Source organism: Phalaenopsis equestris, unplaced genomic scaffold (assembly GCF_001263595.1).
Source record: "Phalaenopsis equestris unplaced genomic scaffold, ASM126359v1 Scaffold000364, whole genome shotgun sequence".
Lineage (NCBI taxonomy): Eukaryota > Viridiplantae > Streptophyta > Magnoliopsida > Asparagales > Orchidaceae > Phalaenopsis > Phalaenopsis equestris.
In genome coordinates this window covers 1,032,647-1,052,045 of record NW_018164806.1, presented here as the reverse complement: position 1 = coordinate 1,052,045, position 19,399 = coordinate 1,032,647, and the positions used below count along the sequence as shown (strand labels likewise).

General features: G+C 35.5%; 1 protein-coding gene across 1 annotated transcript in view; it reads right to left on the bottom strand.

Moving 5' to 3' along the window:
* Positions 1 to 850: 850 nt before the first annotated feature.
* The window catches only part of LOC110026322, a 27,905-nt gene continuing 9,356 nt past the window's right edge, over positions 851 to 19,399 (bottom strand). Inside the window, exons 2-4 of the mRNA XM_020727214.1 lie at positions 17,789 to 18,121; positions 17,583 to 17,709; positions 851 to 1,323 (exon numbers count right to left, since the gene is read on the bottom strand). Of these exons, the coding sequence (XP_020582873.1) occupies positions 1,091 to 1,323; positions 17,583 to 17,709; positions 17,789 to 18,121 (693 nt within the window). The 3' untranslated portion in view covers positions 851 to 1,090. The remainder of the gene's footprint in view (positions 1,324 to 17,582; positions 17,710 to 17,788; positions 18,122 to 19,399) is intronic.

Genomic DNA, 19,399 nt, shown 5'->3' with positions numbered 1-19,399 from the left:
ACTATGAAGTCTTTTACTTTTATTTCATGTAATAACTAGTACTATTTGTATGTATTTTTGAAAAAAAACTAATATTTACTAACAAACTTAGTGGGCAAGTAATTTAATAATTATGAAGAGTTATATACATACATACAACTTAACTACTATATATTTACATATCTAACACCTAAACTTCAATTTTTACATATATATATATATATCCTTATCTAAGTATGAAAATGTGCATGCTACCTTCTAATTAATGTCAAAAGTAGTGATATTTTTTAGTTGCGATATTTTTAGGTAATATGAAAATTTTGGGTAGTATAAAAGTAAAAGAGCAGATTTTTGGTGGTTGATATGTAAATTCATGGAATTGGATGATATCTGTGCAAGTGGCCCTAAACAATTATTATGATTCTCTAGTCGCATCAGGCTAATCAAAGCTTAAAAAAAAATGCTTTTGTAAGAGAAAGAAATGCATCGACATCTTTGACAGATTGCTTGTTGATATTGTTTAATGACTAAATAATTTCTGTAAAAAATTTACTTAGGCGTATCATATATTGTTGTCAATTTTCTCAGTAACATTATGTTTTTAAGGTTTTAAATTTTTAAAAGGTCAGCTCACACAGTCTATCATAGCTGCTTCTCACACACCATGGAGTAAAAAATGTGATGCATAAAGCATTTGTTTTTATTGAAGAATTTAAGGAAGCTATTATTTAGATTCTTAATTTTTAGGCTCGAGCCGGGAAAACATTACGTGCAACGAATCACAAGTTTGGGCAACTGTTCGGATGCGATCATGCCAACATATATCACGGGTCAGTCGGCACTTAATGCGTCTTACTGGAGAAAGGGCCAAGCAAATGTAACATGGAGTAAGAGATCTGAAAGCTCTTTTTTGCCACAAACCTCGCAAACTATAATACTAAATATGTACAGCATCATGCCATAAGTACTCAAGTTATACGTACGTATGCATGAAAGCAAAACTAAACGCACGTCAAGATATATTCTACATTGCGCTACTACATGAAAGCAGATGACTCAAACCTACATACCACTTCTAAACATAAAAGTGAACAAAACTACATGCCTTAACTTAGACAACAACTATACCCCAACGCTTCACCGCGTACTTTATGAGTTCCTCCACCTCATCATCGCCGTCTATGTGCTTATTATGGTTTAGGTCCGCATGCACAAGGGCTCTCCAAGCCTTCCATCGCGAGCAGCTCTTGCCAAGCACACGAAGGGCGTCGCGCAGCTCCTGCCGGCTGATCTTGCCATCCCCGTCACGATCGATGCTTTTTAGCCACTCCCTGAACTGCTTCACTGTAATCTTGTTATCGTTAGAAGAGACAGGCGCAGTGCGAAAAAGAACCATTTTGCAGTGCTTGCTTTGTGAACTCAAGAAGCCAGGTTAAGCTTATTGAGGGTTGAGGAGGAATACGGAAACCTTTGGACTATTTAAAGATTAGAAAAAAAAAATGGAAGATGGAGCAGGTGAGTGCCATTCTGTAGGCTCCCATTGGCTTGGGAGTTGATCCGTTAACATTACTGAGTTATGTGGCGATAGAGAATTTGTTCCTGTGTGACGCCCCTGGGCAAGCTAGCTTGCTATAGTGAGCTTTTAATAGCTTTGTTCCATTTCCTTTTGGTTTAGGGAGGGAGGGAATTTGTTGATTCTTTTTGGAACGGTACAATTCCTTCTTATCGCTTATGTGGCTTGGGCGGTGGAGTGTCATTGAAGTTTTGCAGTTCGCTGCTGTGCTGTGTGATGCCCAGCTTATGCTGAGTACCTAGAGGTAATTTTAGTTATGCGAGAAGTAGGGGTTATATAGCTTCGAATAGTTTATGTGTATTGGGAAATCAGGGTTCGATCCCCCGTGGCACGAGATTCTCGAATAATTGCACTTGATGAGGACTTCTCATCATAGACCCTTCAGGGTTGGAAATCGATATTTGGGCCTCTGCCAGAAATCGATATTTGGGCCTCTGTCAAATACCCATTTCCTTTAATAATATATATATGTATACCTTTAATAATATATACTTCGGCACATTAAACTTATGCATAAAATTATGTATTTCAATTTTAAGAAAGAATAATCAATAGTGTTATTTTTTATGTGATATTTATATATATACATATTTGTTATGCCTATATATATACATCCAATGAAGATGGGAAGAAGAAAATTATCCAGTAGAAGCTGGAAGAGCAAAATGATGAGGGCAGAGTCTGCAGAAAGCTAAGTATCCCTCACTATTTCATTCTATTGTGTTAGGAGGAGAGAAGGTTGCTAGGTGGACCACTGGTGAGAGGCATGAAGTAATCATCTTTACACTCTGGAGTTTATCGATGGTCCAGAGTTTGGATTGTCAACTTGTCTATGAGAAGCTTGTGTTGGATGGCCGAGAGTGATTTAGAAAAAATGCCCTTTGTTTGATCAGGAGACATGATATATATGTTGCAGGTTGATCTCAGCTTGTTTAAGGTAATCACGATAGAAGTGAAAGTTCACCTCAATATATTTCGTTATGGAGTGAAAAATTGGATTGTGCATGAAATATATCACTACAGGAGAAAGTCAATATTAGCGTCCAACATTTACATCTGAATTTACCAATGTAAATATTAGCATTGAATTTGCGGGTGCTAAGCGGTGAATAATAAATTTTAAAAATTGTGTTTGATTTGCGTCCGAAAATTTGACACAAAAAGACTCTGAAAAGAGTGAAACTTTATTAGAGTTGCGACGGTTTTTGCATTGTATATGCATCAGACTAAGCGACAAAACATTTGTTTGTTAGCGTCGAATTAAATGAGCACAAATCCGACACAAATGACCTAGTATTCTCATTCCGAGAGCCTAAATTTCAGCTCTTTCCTCTTTGAGCTATGCCGTCCTCTCATTTGCTCAAATCTCTCGCTCTCTACTTTCCCTTTCCCCATTCCCTCTCCCTCGTGGATTCGCTCAAAACCATTGTCTATCGGGATACAACCACCATTAGTGCTAGCTAGCTTAGCAGGGAAGATAACGACAGTACGCAGCTTACAGAGACCACCGAAACTCTTGTCGTTCTCATCCTTCCACTTCGCTCTAATCAGAAAACATTTAGGAAGGTAATTCCATCTGCGCTTTTAAATCTTTGTCATTTAAATTTTTGTTTAGTTATGTAAATGTGATGCATATGTAAAAGGTGAAGTTTAGGTGTTAGGTATGTGGTATGTATGTAATGCGACATGTATATAAAAGTTACAGTTTATGTCAAGTATGTATATACATAAGAATTGAGTGGTATGTATGAACATCTTTATAAAAAATGATGATTTTGTCTTAGCTTATATACATAAGTATTGATTGGTATGTATGAATTCATAGAAGTTGAAGTGTAGGGGTTAGCTATATAAATACATAAGTTTTGAGTGGTATGTATTTACCTATTTGTAGAATTCAAGTTGGCCGGTTAAAGTGAAACAATATATTTATCAGTCTTGTTCAAATTGATGGTGATATAGAATAGGACGTTATTACTAGTATTCATGTTGGTTGACTGAAGTGGAGGAACAACACGATCCGGTCTATTGCTCAAAATGATAGTGATATAGATGAAGATGTTATTCTTAGAATTTATGTTGTTTGGTTGAATTTGAGGAATGCATCGATCAACCAAATATTCGAAGCGAGGGTGATATAGATAGAGATGTTATCAGTTAAATTATTGTTTGTTGGTTAAAGTAAAGGAGGTCATCTGATGTTGTTCAAAGTGATGGTGATATAGATGGGTTTGTTATTAGTATAATTTAAGTTGGTTGCTTGCAGTTAGTTGGTTAACCAAGTAGTGTTGACTTCTTACTATAATTATTGACTAAGTTTTATTTACATAGTTGTTGCACTGACTTGTAAAACACATTTATGCTTTATATGGATATCCATAATTTGAGAGCTTGGATGTATGACAAATTATAGCCAGAACGAAAAGGACTCACAGATGAGTTCTTGAATGGAGTTAAGGAATTCGTGCAAGTGACATCACAACTGCCCATCTATCATTCTAAGGGTAAGTTTCGTTGTCCTTGTGCAAAGCACAAACATCAATCACTTATGCCACCCGAAAAAGTTAATTGGATCTTTATCTCAAAGGATTCAAACCTAATTGTTGGTACTGGACTGTTTGTGGTGAGCAAGAACCTGAATTTTAGTTCAACCAAGGAATTTATTCTATTATGCCCTTATGGAGGGTAGATTAATCTACACTGTGCTTAATAGTAAATTGCTCTCACATAGCATTTACCTTTCCTAACAATGTCTTGCTTGCCTTTCTTGTTTGATAAGTTTTATCCTCCATTCAGAGGTGCCTCGACAAGTTATGCACCCCATTCAGAGAAATTTTATCCTGGCACTTATAATGAAATGGATCATGATGCGTAGATAGCTCAATTTGTTGGGAGCGCTCGACACAAAGCTGAAACATCCAATAATGAATCACAACAATTTTATGACTTGTTGAGTGCTTCACGACAACCTTTATGAGATTGTTACACAGCACATATAGAGTTATCAATGGCGTTGAGAATGTTGAACATCAAATCTGATTTTAATATGCTTAGAGAAGCATTCATTCCGAAAACAACTTTATTGAAAGTGAAAATTTAGTGTTGGTATGATTTGTACAGAATGAAAAAGTTGGTTTCAAAGTTAGGGTTACAATGTGAGAATATCAATTACTGTGTTAATGGTTGCATGATATATTATAAGACTAATGCAGTCAAGAGATTTGACGATGGTGCGAATAGATTCAAACAATAGGAGGAAAAAATAAAAATCAGAAAAATACTCAATACAAATGTCTACTTTATTTCCCGCTCATACCCCAGCTTTAAAGATTGTTCGCTTTCATGCATACATCCCTACACAGGACTTGGCATAGTATTAGATCGGTTGATGCTAACTCGATGAGTCATCTGTCACATTGTGAGACCTAGATATATTTTGACTGTACTTACCCCGATTTTACAACTAAAGTACACAATGTTTGACTTAGGTTATGTGTGGATGGCTTCACCCCGTATAGTCACGCTGCAACCTCATACTCATGCTTGTCAATGATCATTACACCGTATAATCTGCCTCCCCTCAATATGTGTATGATCGTGTCGTTCTTATTTTTGACTCTGATCAAACCAGGTCCACAAAGCTTGAGGGGGAAAATTGACGTCTACTTACAGTCTTTGATTGAAGAGCTTCAAATGTTTTGAGAGTCGAGTGTGCTTATGTATGAGATCACTTCAAAGTAAAATTTTCAACGGAGAGTGTGTCTTATGTGGACAATTAGTGATTTCCCAGCCTACGGATGTTAGTTGGTTGAGCACATCTAGGAAATTGGAGTGTCCTTATAGCATGGATATGTCGAAGGCATTTACTCTGACATATAGTAGGAAAAATAGTTGGTTTGACCCACCCCACCTCGTGTAGGCCCCCACCCCTACCTCCCCTATGACTACAGCGGGGTTGAGTGCATCAGAGGCCAACGTTTCCTCTACCGGGCAGGAGTCGATAGACAACAGCTACCGTATTGAGCCTATAGGTAACACGTAAGTTTTTTAAAGATATTGTCAGTAATCATTTTATTTTTTCAATTGAAGATAAAACTAATAAAATATTATTTTAATGTTCTATCCCCCGCCTCCCCAATCCAGACTATTCATGTCATTCTGGATATCATTTGGAGTAAGTACAACTCAACATACTTGTTGTGGAAGGAGATCCCAATGGTCAGTCGAGATCTTTGTTTCAGGAGTTTTTGGTAAGTAGCATTCACAAATAGCTTAAGTTGTTTTTATTTATTTATCAATTAAACATAATCCATGTAATATTTACAAAAACATATCTTACGACACTCTGAGCATGAGACGCACATCTAGCATAACTTCAAGCGCAAGGGCAACAATCGCATCCGGTACATATTTGGCAATATCCAGAAATCGTGACAGCGCCCTATGTGGCTCGAAGAGGATTTTTTTGCCACGCCGCTTAGTGCTTGGGATTCTCCGGATTATCTGAAGAAGAGGGAGCAGGCAAAACAGAACAAGCATTCAGACTGTGGAGGCATGGGGCCCCTCAAGCACACTGATGGGGTACTCCCACATACAGAATACAAGCAAAGGATGATAAGATTTTATTTATTCTATAAAGTTTTCTATAGTTTAAAGATGTATTCTTTCTATTTCATTTTATGGACAAACTGTGGAGATTGAGTGAGAGTCCTCTACCGCTGATGTATATGAGCGCACAGATAAGAGGCGGTCTGATCAGTCTTAGATCGACGAAAGATCTCGTGTGACCCAGGTAATTGAAGAGCTAAATTATTTTAATGTTAATACATCATAGCTCTAACTGAATGTAATCCTTTTATTTGCAGGAGGGATTCTAACAACTGAAGAAGATATGATCATAAGCATCGGGAAGGATTACAATCCGTAAGCCAATCCATTGGGTTCAATCGACTGCCACGTATTGATCACCGACTTTGGGTTCGATCGGTCGTCCCAAACCGATCACCCGAGCCTTAGGGTTTGATCGACCGCCACGTTTTGATCACCCGCTTTGGCTTTGATCGACCGTCCTTGACCGATCACCTGATCCTTACGGTTCGATCGACCGTCATGTGTCAATCACCCACTTTGGGTTTGATTGGACATTCTGGACCAGTCACTTCATCATTTGGATTTGATCGACGTCACGTGCTAATCACCTATTTTGGGTTTGATTAGTCGTCCCTGACCAATCACCCATCCTTCAAGTTTGATTGATCGTCACGTGTCAATCACCTGCTTTAGGTTTGATCAGTCGTTCCAAACCTATCACATGATCCTTTGAGTTTGATCGATCGTCACGTGTTGATCACCTTATTTGGATTTGATCAGTCGTCATGGACCTATCACCCAATCCTTTGGGCTCGATTGATAACCACGTGTCGATCACACAATTCTTAGGATATGATCAATGCCACATACCGATCGACCGCCACGTACCAATCGCCCGATGCTTAGGGCTTGATCAGTAGCTCCGACCCGGTGCCCCTAGCTCTTGGGTTTTGATTGGCAACCTCGGGTCGATTACCCACTCTTTTGAGTCTAATCAATTGTCCCGTTTCATTCAACCCACCCTCCTTGGTTCGATTGCTCGCCATGACCCGGTCGATCGATCCCTTGCAAGCTTGCATGCTTTCCCACATGTTGCTTGTTTTCGTAGCATGTGTATGTAAAATCTTTTTGATTTGATGTGTATGATTTATTTCATTGCATGTAAAATATATTTGTCTTATATGTTTTACATTTGAGCCATCTCTCACAAAATGTGCTAATGAATGATTGTGATATTCTATAAATTTATTGGCTATCTAGTTGCCTGCAAGATCAATGACAAATCTAATCATGGCAGGACAACCGGTTATAATGCTTGATTTTTAGAACTTTACTATGTTATTTAGATTGTGACCTTTCTTATGACCAGCCTTCGAGCATAAAAAATCTTTTGATTTAATATTCCTTGAATTTGGTCAAAAAACTAGTATGGTCCTTTCGAGCACTAAATCCCATATCATGTGGATATTATAATACAAATTATATGCATCATTTTCATTATGAACAATCATGAAAAAGAGTTTTTCTGCATTTGGTTCAGAATTCATAGAAATTGCTTCATTTCATTCATTTTTCTTGCATTAAGACAACAAATTCATCAAGCAAAACATGGTTGTAGTTAAGAGAAAATAAGATATAAAAATATTGTACTTAACAAACAAACATCCAAATAACATGTTCTACATTACAACGTGAAGTGCACCAAAGTTGTACTAGGGTGTGAGTGGAGTAATACCATATATTAGAGAAAAACGGTCATAATGACATTATATACGTTTTAACCTATAGTACAACATGATTATACTAAACTGAAAAATGGAGTATAATCTGGTTGTACTAGAGAAGAAAAGTCGTAATGCCCTTTTCTATATTATAACATGTAATACAACAATATTGTAATCGTGTAAAATAATGTACAATCATGTTGTACTATAGACGAAACGTTCATAATGTCATTTCCTATGTAATAACATGCAATACAACAAGATTTTACTTGTCTAAAATGATGTAAGGCAACATTGTATAATAGACGAAAGGTTCATAATGCTCTTACTTATGTTATAATATGTAGTACAACAATGTTGTACTCATGTAAAATGATATAAAATATTATTGCATTTGAGAAGAAATATTCTTAATGGCCTTACACAAATGTAGAACTTTGTTATATTCGAGACAAAATGTTCATAATGTTCTTGACCATATTATATTAAATGAAATATCCAAAATGTCATATCCTATTATAAAAAAGGGAATAAAATACCATTGCACTCAAGAAAAAATGATGTATAACCATCTTGAATTGAATAATAACGAACCTAACAATCAAATGATTCTTTTACAACAAGCAAAAATATATATATATATATAAAAGAATGCTCAGGAGAAGATGACAACCACATCTTCTAAAATAGTATTGTTCTTGTCCTCATCCGCCGCGGCCTCCAGTATTTTTTTTTTCCTGTCGACTTGAGCAACAAGACAATATTCAAACATAAATCTTATTACTTCAATTTTCTTCTTCTTAAGCTTGGGCGCCGTCCAAAAAAATATATATAACCTATACCCTATAGCTTCCTTCTTACGCAAATTTCTGTTGTGCAAATCAATGCGAGTTAGGTAAGGCTTTGGGCTCCCTAATTTCTAGACGAGTAATAATTTATAACACTAACACGTGGCAAATTGCAATTGGAGTGTAACCCTGCGTTTGAATTCCAGACTCAATATTGTCTCCTCATTAATTGGTGCAATCAACGAGGCATCAAGGGCACTGAAATTTTTTGAGCTATCTGAAATATGAGCATTGATAAGAGGCCAAGCAATGAGCCATTCATTACAATATGATTGAATAATGGTCAATCAAACTCTTTTTGAGCAAAACACTGATTTTTTTGTTCTTATAGAGGCAACTTACTATCTACTGAACCATGTACGTGCGAGATTCACTTGGAGGCTCATTACGGCCAGTGCTAAAACATATAATTGAAATATTTATATTTATATTTACATGAATTTATATACATTCTCGGTGACATGTACAATTATATAGAAGGAATAGTTCATAGCTACATAGCGGTTCGATTAAAAAAAATAAATATTAATAAATTCAAATTCAGAAAAAAACATATAATGCAAGAAATATTAAAGTTTAATAAGGTATCTCCGTGAAACTTGCAACATGTATTCGCCTCAATAGCACCAAACATTTGATCGCTGTTCACAAGTTTAAAGGCTATTTTCAGTTTCATTTACCTATGAAAAAAAAATGTTACAGAGAAAAGTAAAAAACGATTCCACCTTCACAGAGACAGTCAATGCAAACGCAATTTGTAACCTTTTAATCATACCTTTGACATTTCTATCAAATTAAATGAAGGAATGCTAAATTTAAAAAAATATTGTATATAAATTATGAGCAGCTGCGTAATACTTTATTTTTGGTGGGATAAAATGCAAAGCAAAATGGCGGAAATTGGATATATGCTGAGAAGAACAAATATAGAAGGTGAAGAATCAGGGAGGTTTTCCATTGTCGAGGTCCTCCATGACATCAATGTTCGTGCGAGCTGTGATCTTCTGAACATATCCTGAATGATTATTAGCAAATATTATTAGCCTGTATAATTCTAAGAGTTTGCTTGATTCAAAAGAACATATGAATGAGTTGTGAGGCAGCATTTTCTGCTGTTTATTTATTGTGTGTTCATTTGTTGCATAAAGACCGATGCAGTAAGACTAAAAGGTTAATTTTTTTAATACAACAGATATGATGCATAATAATTTTTCATTCAAATAAAAATTCAAGATTCAATAATCATAAATAAAAAGTAATAAATTAATTTAATAACCTTCTTTAAATGAAAACAATTTGGATACCATAGAGTATGCCAATTGATATGTATGAAAATGTTTAAGAATTTCAATAAGAAATTGGGGAAAAAAACAATAATTCAACTTAATATTCAGAAAATAAAATTTTCAATAAGTCACTTTTTATCATGATCAAGCGAACTAAACAACAGAATAATAAACTATATCAATGACATAACAAGGAACAAAATTAGCAATGGAAAAAGCTAGACCCAAGCATTACTAAGCGTGACCTCTAAAATTTGATAATCATATTTATAGGGCACCAAGGGAAATCAAAGCTTTAAATTGCATTTAAAAATTTAAATTAGAAAGAAAGATTATTACTCAGGTCAAAACATTGAATTATAGCTTCATAACACTATTTAAAAAATCAACATAATTTAGAGTTTATTTGGAGCAGCATACGCAGTAGCTGTCCTAGGAAGCTGCTGCAGATAAATTGGCTGGTTGTTTGTTTTCTACGATATGAAAATAGTTGTGTGATAGTTGTTTCTGGATAATGACAATTCTGCCCCTGTATAGTAATGTTATTTATAACAAAACTGTCATAGTTATATATTTGATAGTTCAGATACAAAAATTTACTTCATAACAATAAAAAAAATTTAGATAAACACCTCACTTAACTGTAAGTATCAAGATTGCTAAAAAAAATTATTAAAATTACATTTAATAATATGGTAATATTAATTTTAAAATGCAGACGACGTACGTCATAAGCTACGCCGTCCTTCAGAGATGTTATCAGTTCCCGATCATTGTCGGCAGTGGAATCTGTCAGACTGTCTGCCCATCAGAAGAAGTCATAAGTCTCTGTTATTCTCCACGGGCATATGCAAAATTGCCTCCTGTAGCTATGTGTCTGATGTGACGTAAGTAGAAAAGATTGAAGTCTGCAGTGGCAAAGCAATCATCACACAACCCAACACTGACATTTACAACACAACCCACGACAATTACCAACGCAATACAATCCACAACACTGGCCATCACAACACAACCTACAATAACAACCAACAGCAAACCACAACACCGGCCAACATAACACCATCCACAGCACTGACCAACACAACACAACCCACGGTCACAGCACTGACCAACACAACAGCACAGCAAACCACAGACACAACCCAACATCGGTCATCACAATACAACTCACAACACTAACCAACACAATACAACCACAATACTGGTCATCATAAAACAACTTACAATTCTTCTCAAATTCACAACAAACAGAACAAATCATCACAACAGAAACCCATCAACACAGCAGAACAAACCCAACACCACAACACAACAAACCCAACTCCTCTTCTCAAATTCACAACAAACAGAACAGGCATCACAAGTAGAATAAACCCAACACCACAGGACAACAAACTCAACTCCTCTCAAATTCACAACATACAGAATATGTCATCACAACGGAAACCTATCAGCACAGCAGAACAAACCCAACACCGCAACACAACAAAACTGATTCTTCTTCTCAAATTGAAAACAAATATATGCCCCAACACTGCTGCTTCCATCACGACCATAAAAAAACCAACAGAGACATTAAAAAAATCCAACAAAGTCCATATTCAGTAAAAATGGGAAACCAAAATGATGTACGCAGGAGAGGATAGAGAAAGGTGATACGGGAGCCCCGAAAGAAAATTTGCAAAGGAGATCACAGAGAAAGGTCGAGTTAGGGCAAAAGACGAGTGAGAGATTGCAAGGAATTCACGAAGGAGATCGAGTTAGGGCAGACAACGAATCGGTAGATGGCAGAGTGCAAACGGGAAAATAATTTAGTAAGAGGCCACAAGGTCGAACCCGCGGCCCACATTTTACCTAAAACGCACCGCGATGCAATGCTAAAGCCGCCCCAAACGAATGAAAACCGCAGCCCAAACGCCACCCCAAATGCAGCCTTAGGCTAGTAGAGTAGGATGTGGCAGAGGCAATCGCAATTTAAATTTAATTAATCCTTATTAAATTTCAAACAACTAAAAAAATTCCAACTTATATATATATATATATCTATAATATCTCTCTCTTACATATGTATGTATAAAAGTGCATGCATAAATGTGTCAACGCTTGCACTATATATATATATATATATATATATTGCAAGCGTTGACACATTTATGCATGCACTTTTATACATACATATGTAAGAGAGAGAGAATGAAATAATACTTTCTAAGCTAAAAAAATTACCTAAGAGTAACTCAATCACTATCAGCTAAACCTGAGTTGAACCAAAATTGAATTTTTATTGAGGCTGACCTGCCCAAACTCAACTCAGTGTCACTTCTACATGAGAATTAGCATTGGCCACAGCACTACTAGGCTCAGCAAGGTGTTTGAATTCACATGTGAAGTGCGTGGATAAAATTTAAATCATACCCAAATTACATCCAGGCCAAGATGATAAATTTTAATTGTTGATGGCTAGCTTTATGTATCCCTAGCAAAACAAGAAAAAATTACTAGGGGCTGTTTGGGATGACTTTTGTCTTACATTTTCAAAATTTTGTTTTTTGTTCTTTTTTTTTGTCTTTTCATTTAAAAGAAAACATATTTGGTTATTTGATTAAAGCGTGATTGTTTTCAAGAACACTAAAAATAACTAAAAATTCTTTTGAGTGTTTTTAAAGACATCCTAATTTGTTTTCAAAACTAAAAAAAAGAATATGTATAAACACACTAAATAAATGTGTTTTTAAAAACAAAAGAAAAAAAAAAATTGATCCCAAATAAGCCCTAGCATTTCAAGGTGGCATATAGAATTCAGTGCCCAATCATATTACTAGATAAAGTACCCTCAAGTAGTTTTTCTTTTTTTTTTCTTTTATTTGGAATTTGAGAGTCACACTCGGCGTTATATTAATAAAAAAGATGATTACATGAAAATGAAATCAGAAAAACAGAAAAAAAACTATAAGTAAATACATCAGAAGAGTTGGAAGCAAAAAAGAGCTCGGTATTCCATGCGCTTGGGTGATCATGGGACTCCATCAAGATTATAAGTAATTATCAAAGCAGCCAGGTGATCATGGGACTCCATCAAGGGGACTCCATCAAGATTATAAGTAATTATCAAAGCAGCCAAGGAACACTGTATAAAAACCACGAAGGAAGATTACATGAAAATAAATCAGAAAAACAGAAAAGAAACTATAAGTAAATACATCAGAAGAGTGGGAAGCAAAAAAGAGATCGGTATTCCATGTGCTTGGGTGATCATGGGACTCCATCAAGATTATAAGTAATTATCAAAGCAGCCAAGGAACACTATATGAAAACCACACATGAAACAAAAATTCTGACTAACCAGGAGGAGCTAACACCTTGAGAACCATTAATAAAAAGAAAACGAGGAGTAGGTCTATAAGCGCAGACAGTGTCTAGCAGACTAGCAAGGAACTATCAATTGTTTAAAAAGAAATAATGGTTTCTTAATTGTATGATTCTAGCCATCCAAAGATGAACTAAACTGATTGATTCAATTTTGATAGCCACGCAGAGCAGTCCTCTAGCTACAGGATGTAAAAAACAATGTCAAGTTAAAAAAGTTAAACGTATCCACTTTTCTTCCTTCAAAGAGCGATGGAGAGACATTGAGTTTTCAAATAGGCAATCCATTATTAAAAATTCAAGTTCCTAGGTAACCGTTGTAATTATTCAGGAGAAAATAGCATCAAGTAATAATCAGCTAAAAGTAAAGCTACCATCATGATTCAAGTATAAATAGATTAAAGAATCATGCTTTCCGTGAAGGGAAAAGAATCATGCTTTCCAGCCATCCTAAGAAAATTAAATAAATAGATCACCAATCAACTTGAAATCAATCCCTCGTAAAGGAAAATGTGTGAAAAAAAAAAATGGAGCGGCATTCTACCACTTATCTCATGTTCAAAAAATTGAGAACATTTCAGCTGCTTATGGGTAGTGGATATTTGAGTAATGAATTGCTGCTTAAATTCAGCGAAAAAAGCAATGCTCCTCGATGAAAAGCAAGAGCATTGCACCTCCTTGCTCAATTGGAGAAGATAATTAGTCAAATCAAAGAGAGTGATATTATTAGAGGGATCCATATTCTCCTTGTACAAATACAACATCAACATGTTGAATTTCAGTGGTGGATGAGCTTCCAAGATCTGGATAGAAAAACTGTTATTTATTTGAGCCCCATGCTTTGTGGAACAATGAAAAAAAAGTCTCGAAAGTGATCTCCTCATACACATAAGATTTGTCATCTTAAAACAAATTCATAGTAAAAACCCTTGAAGTTGAGCTACATCAACACCTGATTGACACAAGAAATTCTCATTGAAGATAGAAATGATGTGGAAAGAGTTGATGCTTACCAAAAGAGCTCAAAACCCTTCTGTATCATCTTCATTAAACAATCCTCCATATGTTAAAGTTTCTCAAGGGTGAGAGATATCTTACAACCTTCACGGCAATCCAGGTTATAGTTTATACTTACTGAACATATATTCTACGCCCACAGCATAAAAGAGGGTGTTGGATAAAAAGTTGTCCATGTAAGAATACCGAGAACTTACTAGAGAAATGAATCTCACTCAAAATTCGAGAGAAAGAGAGAAACTATATCGCGAAAAATTTCATAGAAAATTAGTTTATCGAGAACCCAATCAAATCTTGTTGAATAGACGAGAGTGGGACGAGTTGAGCTACAGAAAAACAAATTTGGTAAGGCAAGAGATTTTATCTAAAATTTCACATAATTCCTATAACAGATCATATATATCACAAAGTCGGGAACACTATAAAATTACATTAAAAAAATGGGTTGAACTTGTTTGCAGGTGGTAGTGTAACCGAGAAGACAAGTAAGAAGTTGGAGAAAACATAAAACAACAACAACAACAAAATCTTTATCCCACTAAGTGGGGTCAGGAATCCTTTCTCCATTGTGTCCTATTTAGTGTCATATGTTCATGGGGTCAGGAATCCTTTCTCCATTGTGTCCTATTTCGTGTCATATGTTCAAGCGTTATATTTTCATTTAATTCTAATAAATTAAGATCATTTTTTATACAATATGCCAAAGTCATCCTAGGTCTACCTCTATCTTTCTTAACACAAGTCTAATCTAAAACATCTACTCTTCTAATTAGATTAATTGGATCATCAAATGGTCGACATTTAATATGACCAAACAATCTAAGACGACTCTCTCTAATTTTATCCGTCATTTGAGCTACAACAACCCTATCACGAATATATTCATTTCACATTTTCTTTGTACCAAGCCACTCATCCATCTAAACATTCTCATCTCGACAATACTTCACAAGAGTTGATCTAAATTGAGAAATTTTTTAGAGCTGAAATATAAGAATGTTATACTACAGGAATACATAGTTTATTTTGAGCTTGTTGAATCGCCCCGTGAAGCAGCTGGGGTCCGGCTCGTTCGTTAAGCCTAACGAGCCGAACACGAACAATTTTAAACATGAACAATTTTTTAAGCGAACAAATTGTTCATTTTTTATACAATATGCCAAAGTCATCCTAGGTCTACCTCTATCTTTCTTAACACAAGTCTAATCTAAAACATCTACTCTTCTAATTGGATCATCAAATGGTCGACATTTAATATGACCAAACAATCTAAGACGACTCTCTCTAATTTTATCCGTCATTTGAGCTACACCAACCCTATCACAGGTATATTCATTTCGCATTTTGTCTCTAAGTGTAAAGTCACTCATCCACCTAATCATTCTCATCTCGGCAACACTTAACTTAGTTTTATGCCTCTCTTTAAAGGCCAACGTTCGCACCATAAAGTATTGCAGGACTCACCACCATCTTATAAAATTTTCTAAGCGGTACTTTTTTATCACACAATAGGCCTGAAGCATTCCTCCACTTCAACCAACAAACTTGAATTCTACTAATGACATCCCCATCAATATCACCATCACTTTGAACAATAGACCCCAAATAAAGCGTTCACACCTTTTAATAATTTGATCACCCATAGTTACATTTCTGTCACTAAATCTAATACTACTAAAATTACATTCCATGTATTCAGTTTTTGTTCTACTCAAACGAAGGCCTTTAGACACCAAGGTAGACCTCCATAATTCAAGTTTTTCCAGAGCTTTTTCTCTCGTCTTATCCACAAGAAGGATTTCATCAGAAAAAAGCATACACCAAGGTACGGTACATCCTCTTGTAAGTGTGCAGTAAGGCCATCCATAACTAAAGCAAAAAGATATGGGCTTAAAGCTGGTCCCTTATGTAAACCAATATTAATAGGAAAATATTTGGTCAATCCTCCTTCTGTTCGAACAGAAGTAACAGTTTTTGTATACATATCTTTAATGACTTGAATATAAGTCATATCAACACCTTTCTTCTCAAGAACTCTCCAAGGAATATCTCTTGGAACCTTATCATAAGTTTTTTCTAAATCAATAAAATTCATATGTAAATCCTCTTTATTATCTTTGAACTTCTCCATCAAACCTCTCAATAAATGTTCCATAGTAGACCTGCCCAGCATAAATCCACATTGAATATGAGAATAGGAAAATTAATGAGTACTTCAGACAAGTACTCTCAGTGAGTAGGCACTTTCGTAAATTCTATGGCCAAACTTAGCAACTTATTAATGAAAGTCACCGCCACCTCTGAAGCAACTTGAGGATTCATGTGAATTCAATCTCAAGTGACTTGAGGATTCAAGCAAATTTAAAACAAGTGATTTCCACAATATGAATTGATTAACCTGAACCAAATGAATAAGGACGTACACCTCATTCAGGGACAAAATGGACCCATTACTCAAATGGCCATATATGTTGATAAAAAATCTTAGCCCAATGACTGAGGGACAACCATTGCAATACCAACATCAACTAGTTTTCAAGTATTCAATGAATGAAATAACCAATAATCTGCATAAGTGATAGGAAATGATTAAATAGTTCCTTAGTAACCTGCCTCACAATGGAACAAATCATAGTAAGACAGTTTATTAGTTCTCACATTTCTAAATTACTCCCCTTAATTAATAGTGGGGATATTAAGGGAAACTGAAATAGATGAAGCCAAACAAATATAGATAATATTTCATAAACACTTGTGCATTTATGACTGATATACCATAAGATCATCAATTCTAAGTAATGTTAACTTTTATGTCCGCTAAGCTTATAAATGGATCAAGTGCAACTACACTCAGGATCAGAACAAATAATTAACAACAAAATAACAAAAAATTAAACTATAAAAAATTAGTTAAATAGATTCCAGACCAAACAGAACCAGGATATGGGATTAATTCATATTTAATTGTTGCTGACAAAAAGCTTTTAGGTAAATCCAGAGAATAGACAGCAAGGCTGAAACTACTGATGGAGTTATCTTTAAGCCACTTAATAACCTAATCCCCAACTGAACAGAAGCAGTAGAATCTAACACTTTTTTTTTTCTTCCTAACATGAGCAAAAAGAACCAGCCAAAGCTGGGAAAACACGGCATGTAGCCAAATAACAGCTTGAACAACAAAAGACGGCATCCTTACCTAACCCAAGGCAAGGAATACACTTGCAGATTGTCTCACGCCCCTTTTTGCTGTAATAGCTAACAAACCCCGTTCCCTGGCAACTCCTGCACTTCCCTGTCCACTCGTAAACAACTTCCTTGCACTCCTGAGGGCATACAACAAAGCCTGAGCATCAGAAAACAAAATGCTAAAAAATGAGCAAATGAGTAGAAAAGAAAGCCAACCTGGACATCCGGATCACATTGGACCCGCCGGTCGATCTCTTCCGGACTAGCAGGCGAGGAACCAGGATAGGTCATGGGAAGCGGGAGAGCGTCCGAATCATCGACCAGATAGCTCTCCCTGTCCCGAGCCCACCACCACCATCGTTTCTTTTTCGTTCTTCCAACGCCCTTATCATCCTCCTGGGCGTTGGTCCTCACCCCAGGGCTCCGACCGACTACCTTATCATCCCAGCCGGAGGAAGGGCCCTGAGATAGAGGCGCGTGGGTGAGAGGCGGGCAATGAGGGTTTGGATGGAAGGAACGACAGTGAAGTGGGGTTTTGAATCGCCATGGCTAGGTGAAAATTAGAAGATAAGAAGTAGATGTAGAGAGAAGAGGAAGGGCATCCTCATCAGCCCTTCTCTCTCCCTGTTCGGTCTCCCGTAACAAGGTGGGGGAGGAAAGTGCAGGAGCGTACGGGAAAGAGCACCCAAAAGGGTCTCCATTTTCCAAATCCAACTTCGGGTCGTGGGTCGGTTTGAGTGAGGATTTTCTTTTTATTATCATTATTTTTTTACTCACAGAGGATGTTTAAGATCTGTTTAAGGCAATTGTAACTTATCCAGTTTATGTTGATAAAAAATTTGTCATAATAATTTGTTAATGACCAGCTGATTCAAATAAACTGACTGGTTATTTCTTGTTTGGACTCCGTCTTGTTCACACACTCGTGGGCTAAATTGATAATTTTTTTTAGTTCATTAAAATTTTTTATGTAATATGAAATAATTACATGCAGATCATTAAAGTATTAATATTTATAAATTAAATATTCAAATGATCAATTGTATTTATGTTTGTCATGAATAAATTATTGAGAATATGATAAAAATGAAAAATAAAGGCCGGGTTTTACCATGAATTTTGATATTTGAGTTAGAATTTGAAAAATAGATGAATGATGGTATTGATTTGTATATACCAAATTTCTGGTGGCCTGTATTTGATTGCCAGAAATTAAAATCTTAATTGCAAAATTTTTTAAATTTTAATTATTATATTTATCTTTCTAATTTTTTACTAATTATACTTAATTTAATTTTTCATTTTATTATATCAAATGTTTGAATTGAGCAATTTCTCTTTTCTATATTTTACAGAACTTATAGTTTTATACATGTTTGGCAATAAATTTTTTGATATTTATGTATTCGTTGAATTCAAATTTGTCTTGTGAGACATGCCCACTAATTGGAGTCATAGGACCTTGAGGGAGAAAAAGAAATAGACAAAGAAGGAAAAATAAATAAAATGTATAGACTTGCCTCGTAGAGACGAACAGAGTTTTAGGATGTTGAATCTAAATTTATCTTTTAAAGCATGTCTAAGGATCAGAGTGGTAGGGGTCTTGAGAGAACAAAAGAAATAGACAGAGAAACAAAAATAAATACATGTAGATTTGTTTTGTACGGACGAACTAGAGTATCTTCAAGCTCTTTAACCCATTTTATATATCAAAAACAGTGCTTATATTAAGAAAGAGAGAATTATTTTGCAGGAGAAAAGGGGAAAACTCCCTTTTTTTCGACTATGGGCTTCCTATTTATAGGAGAAAGAAAGACAAAAAAAAAA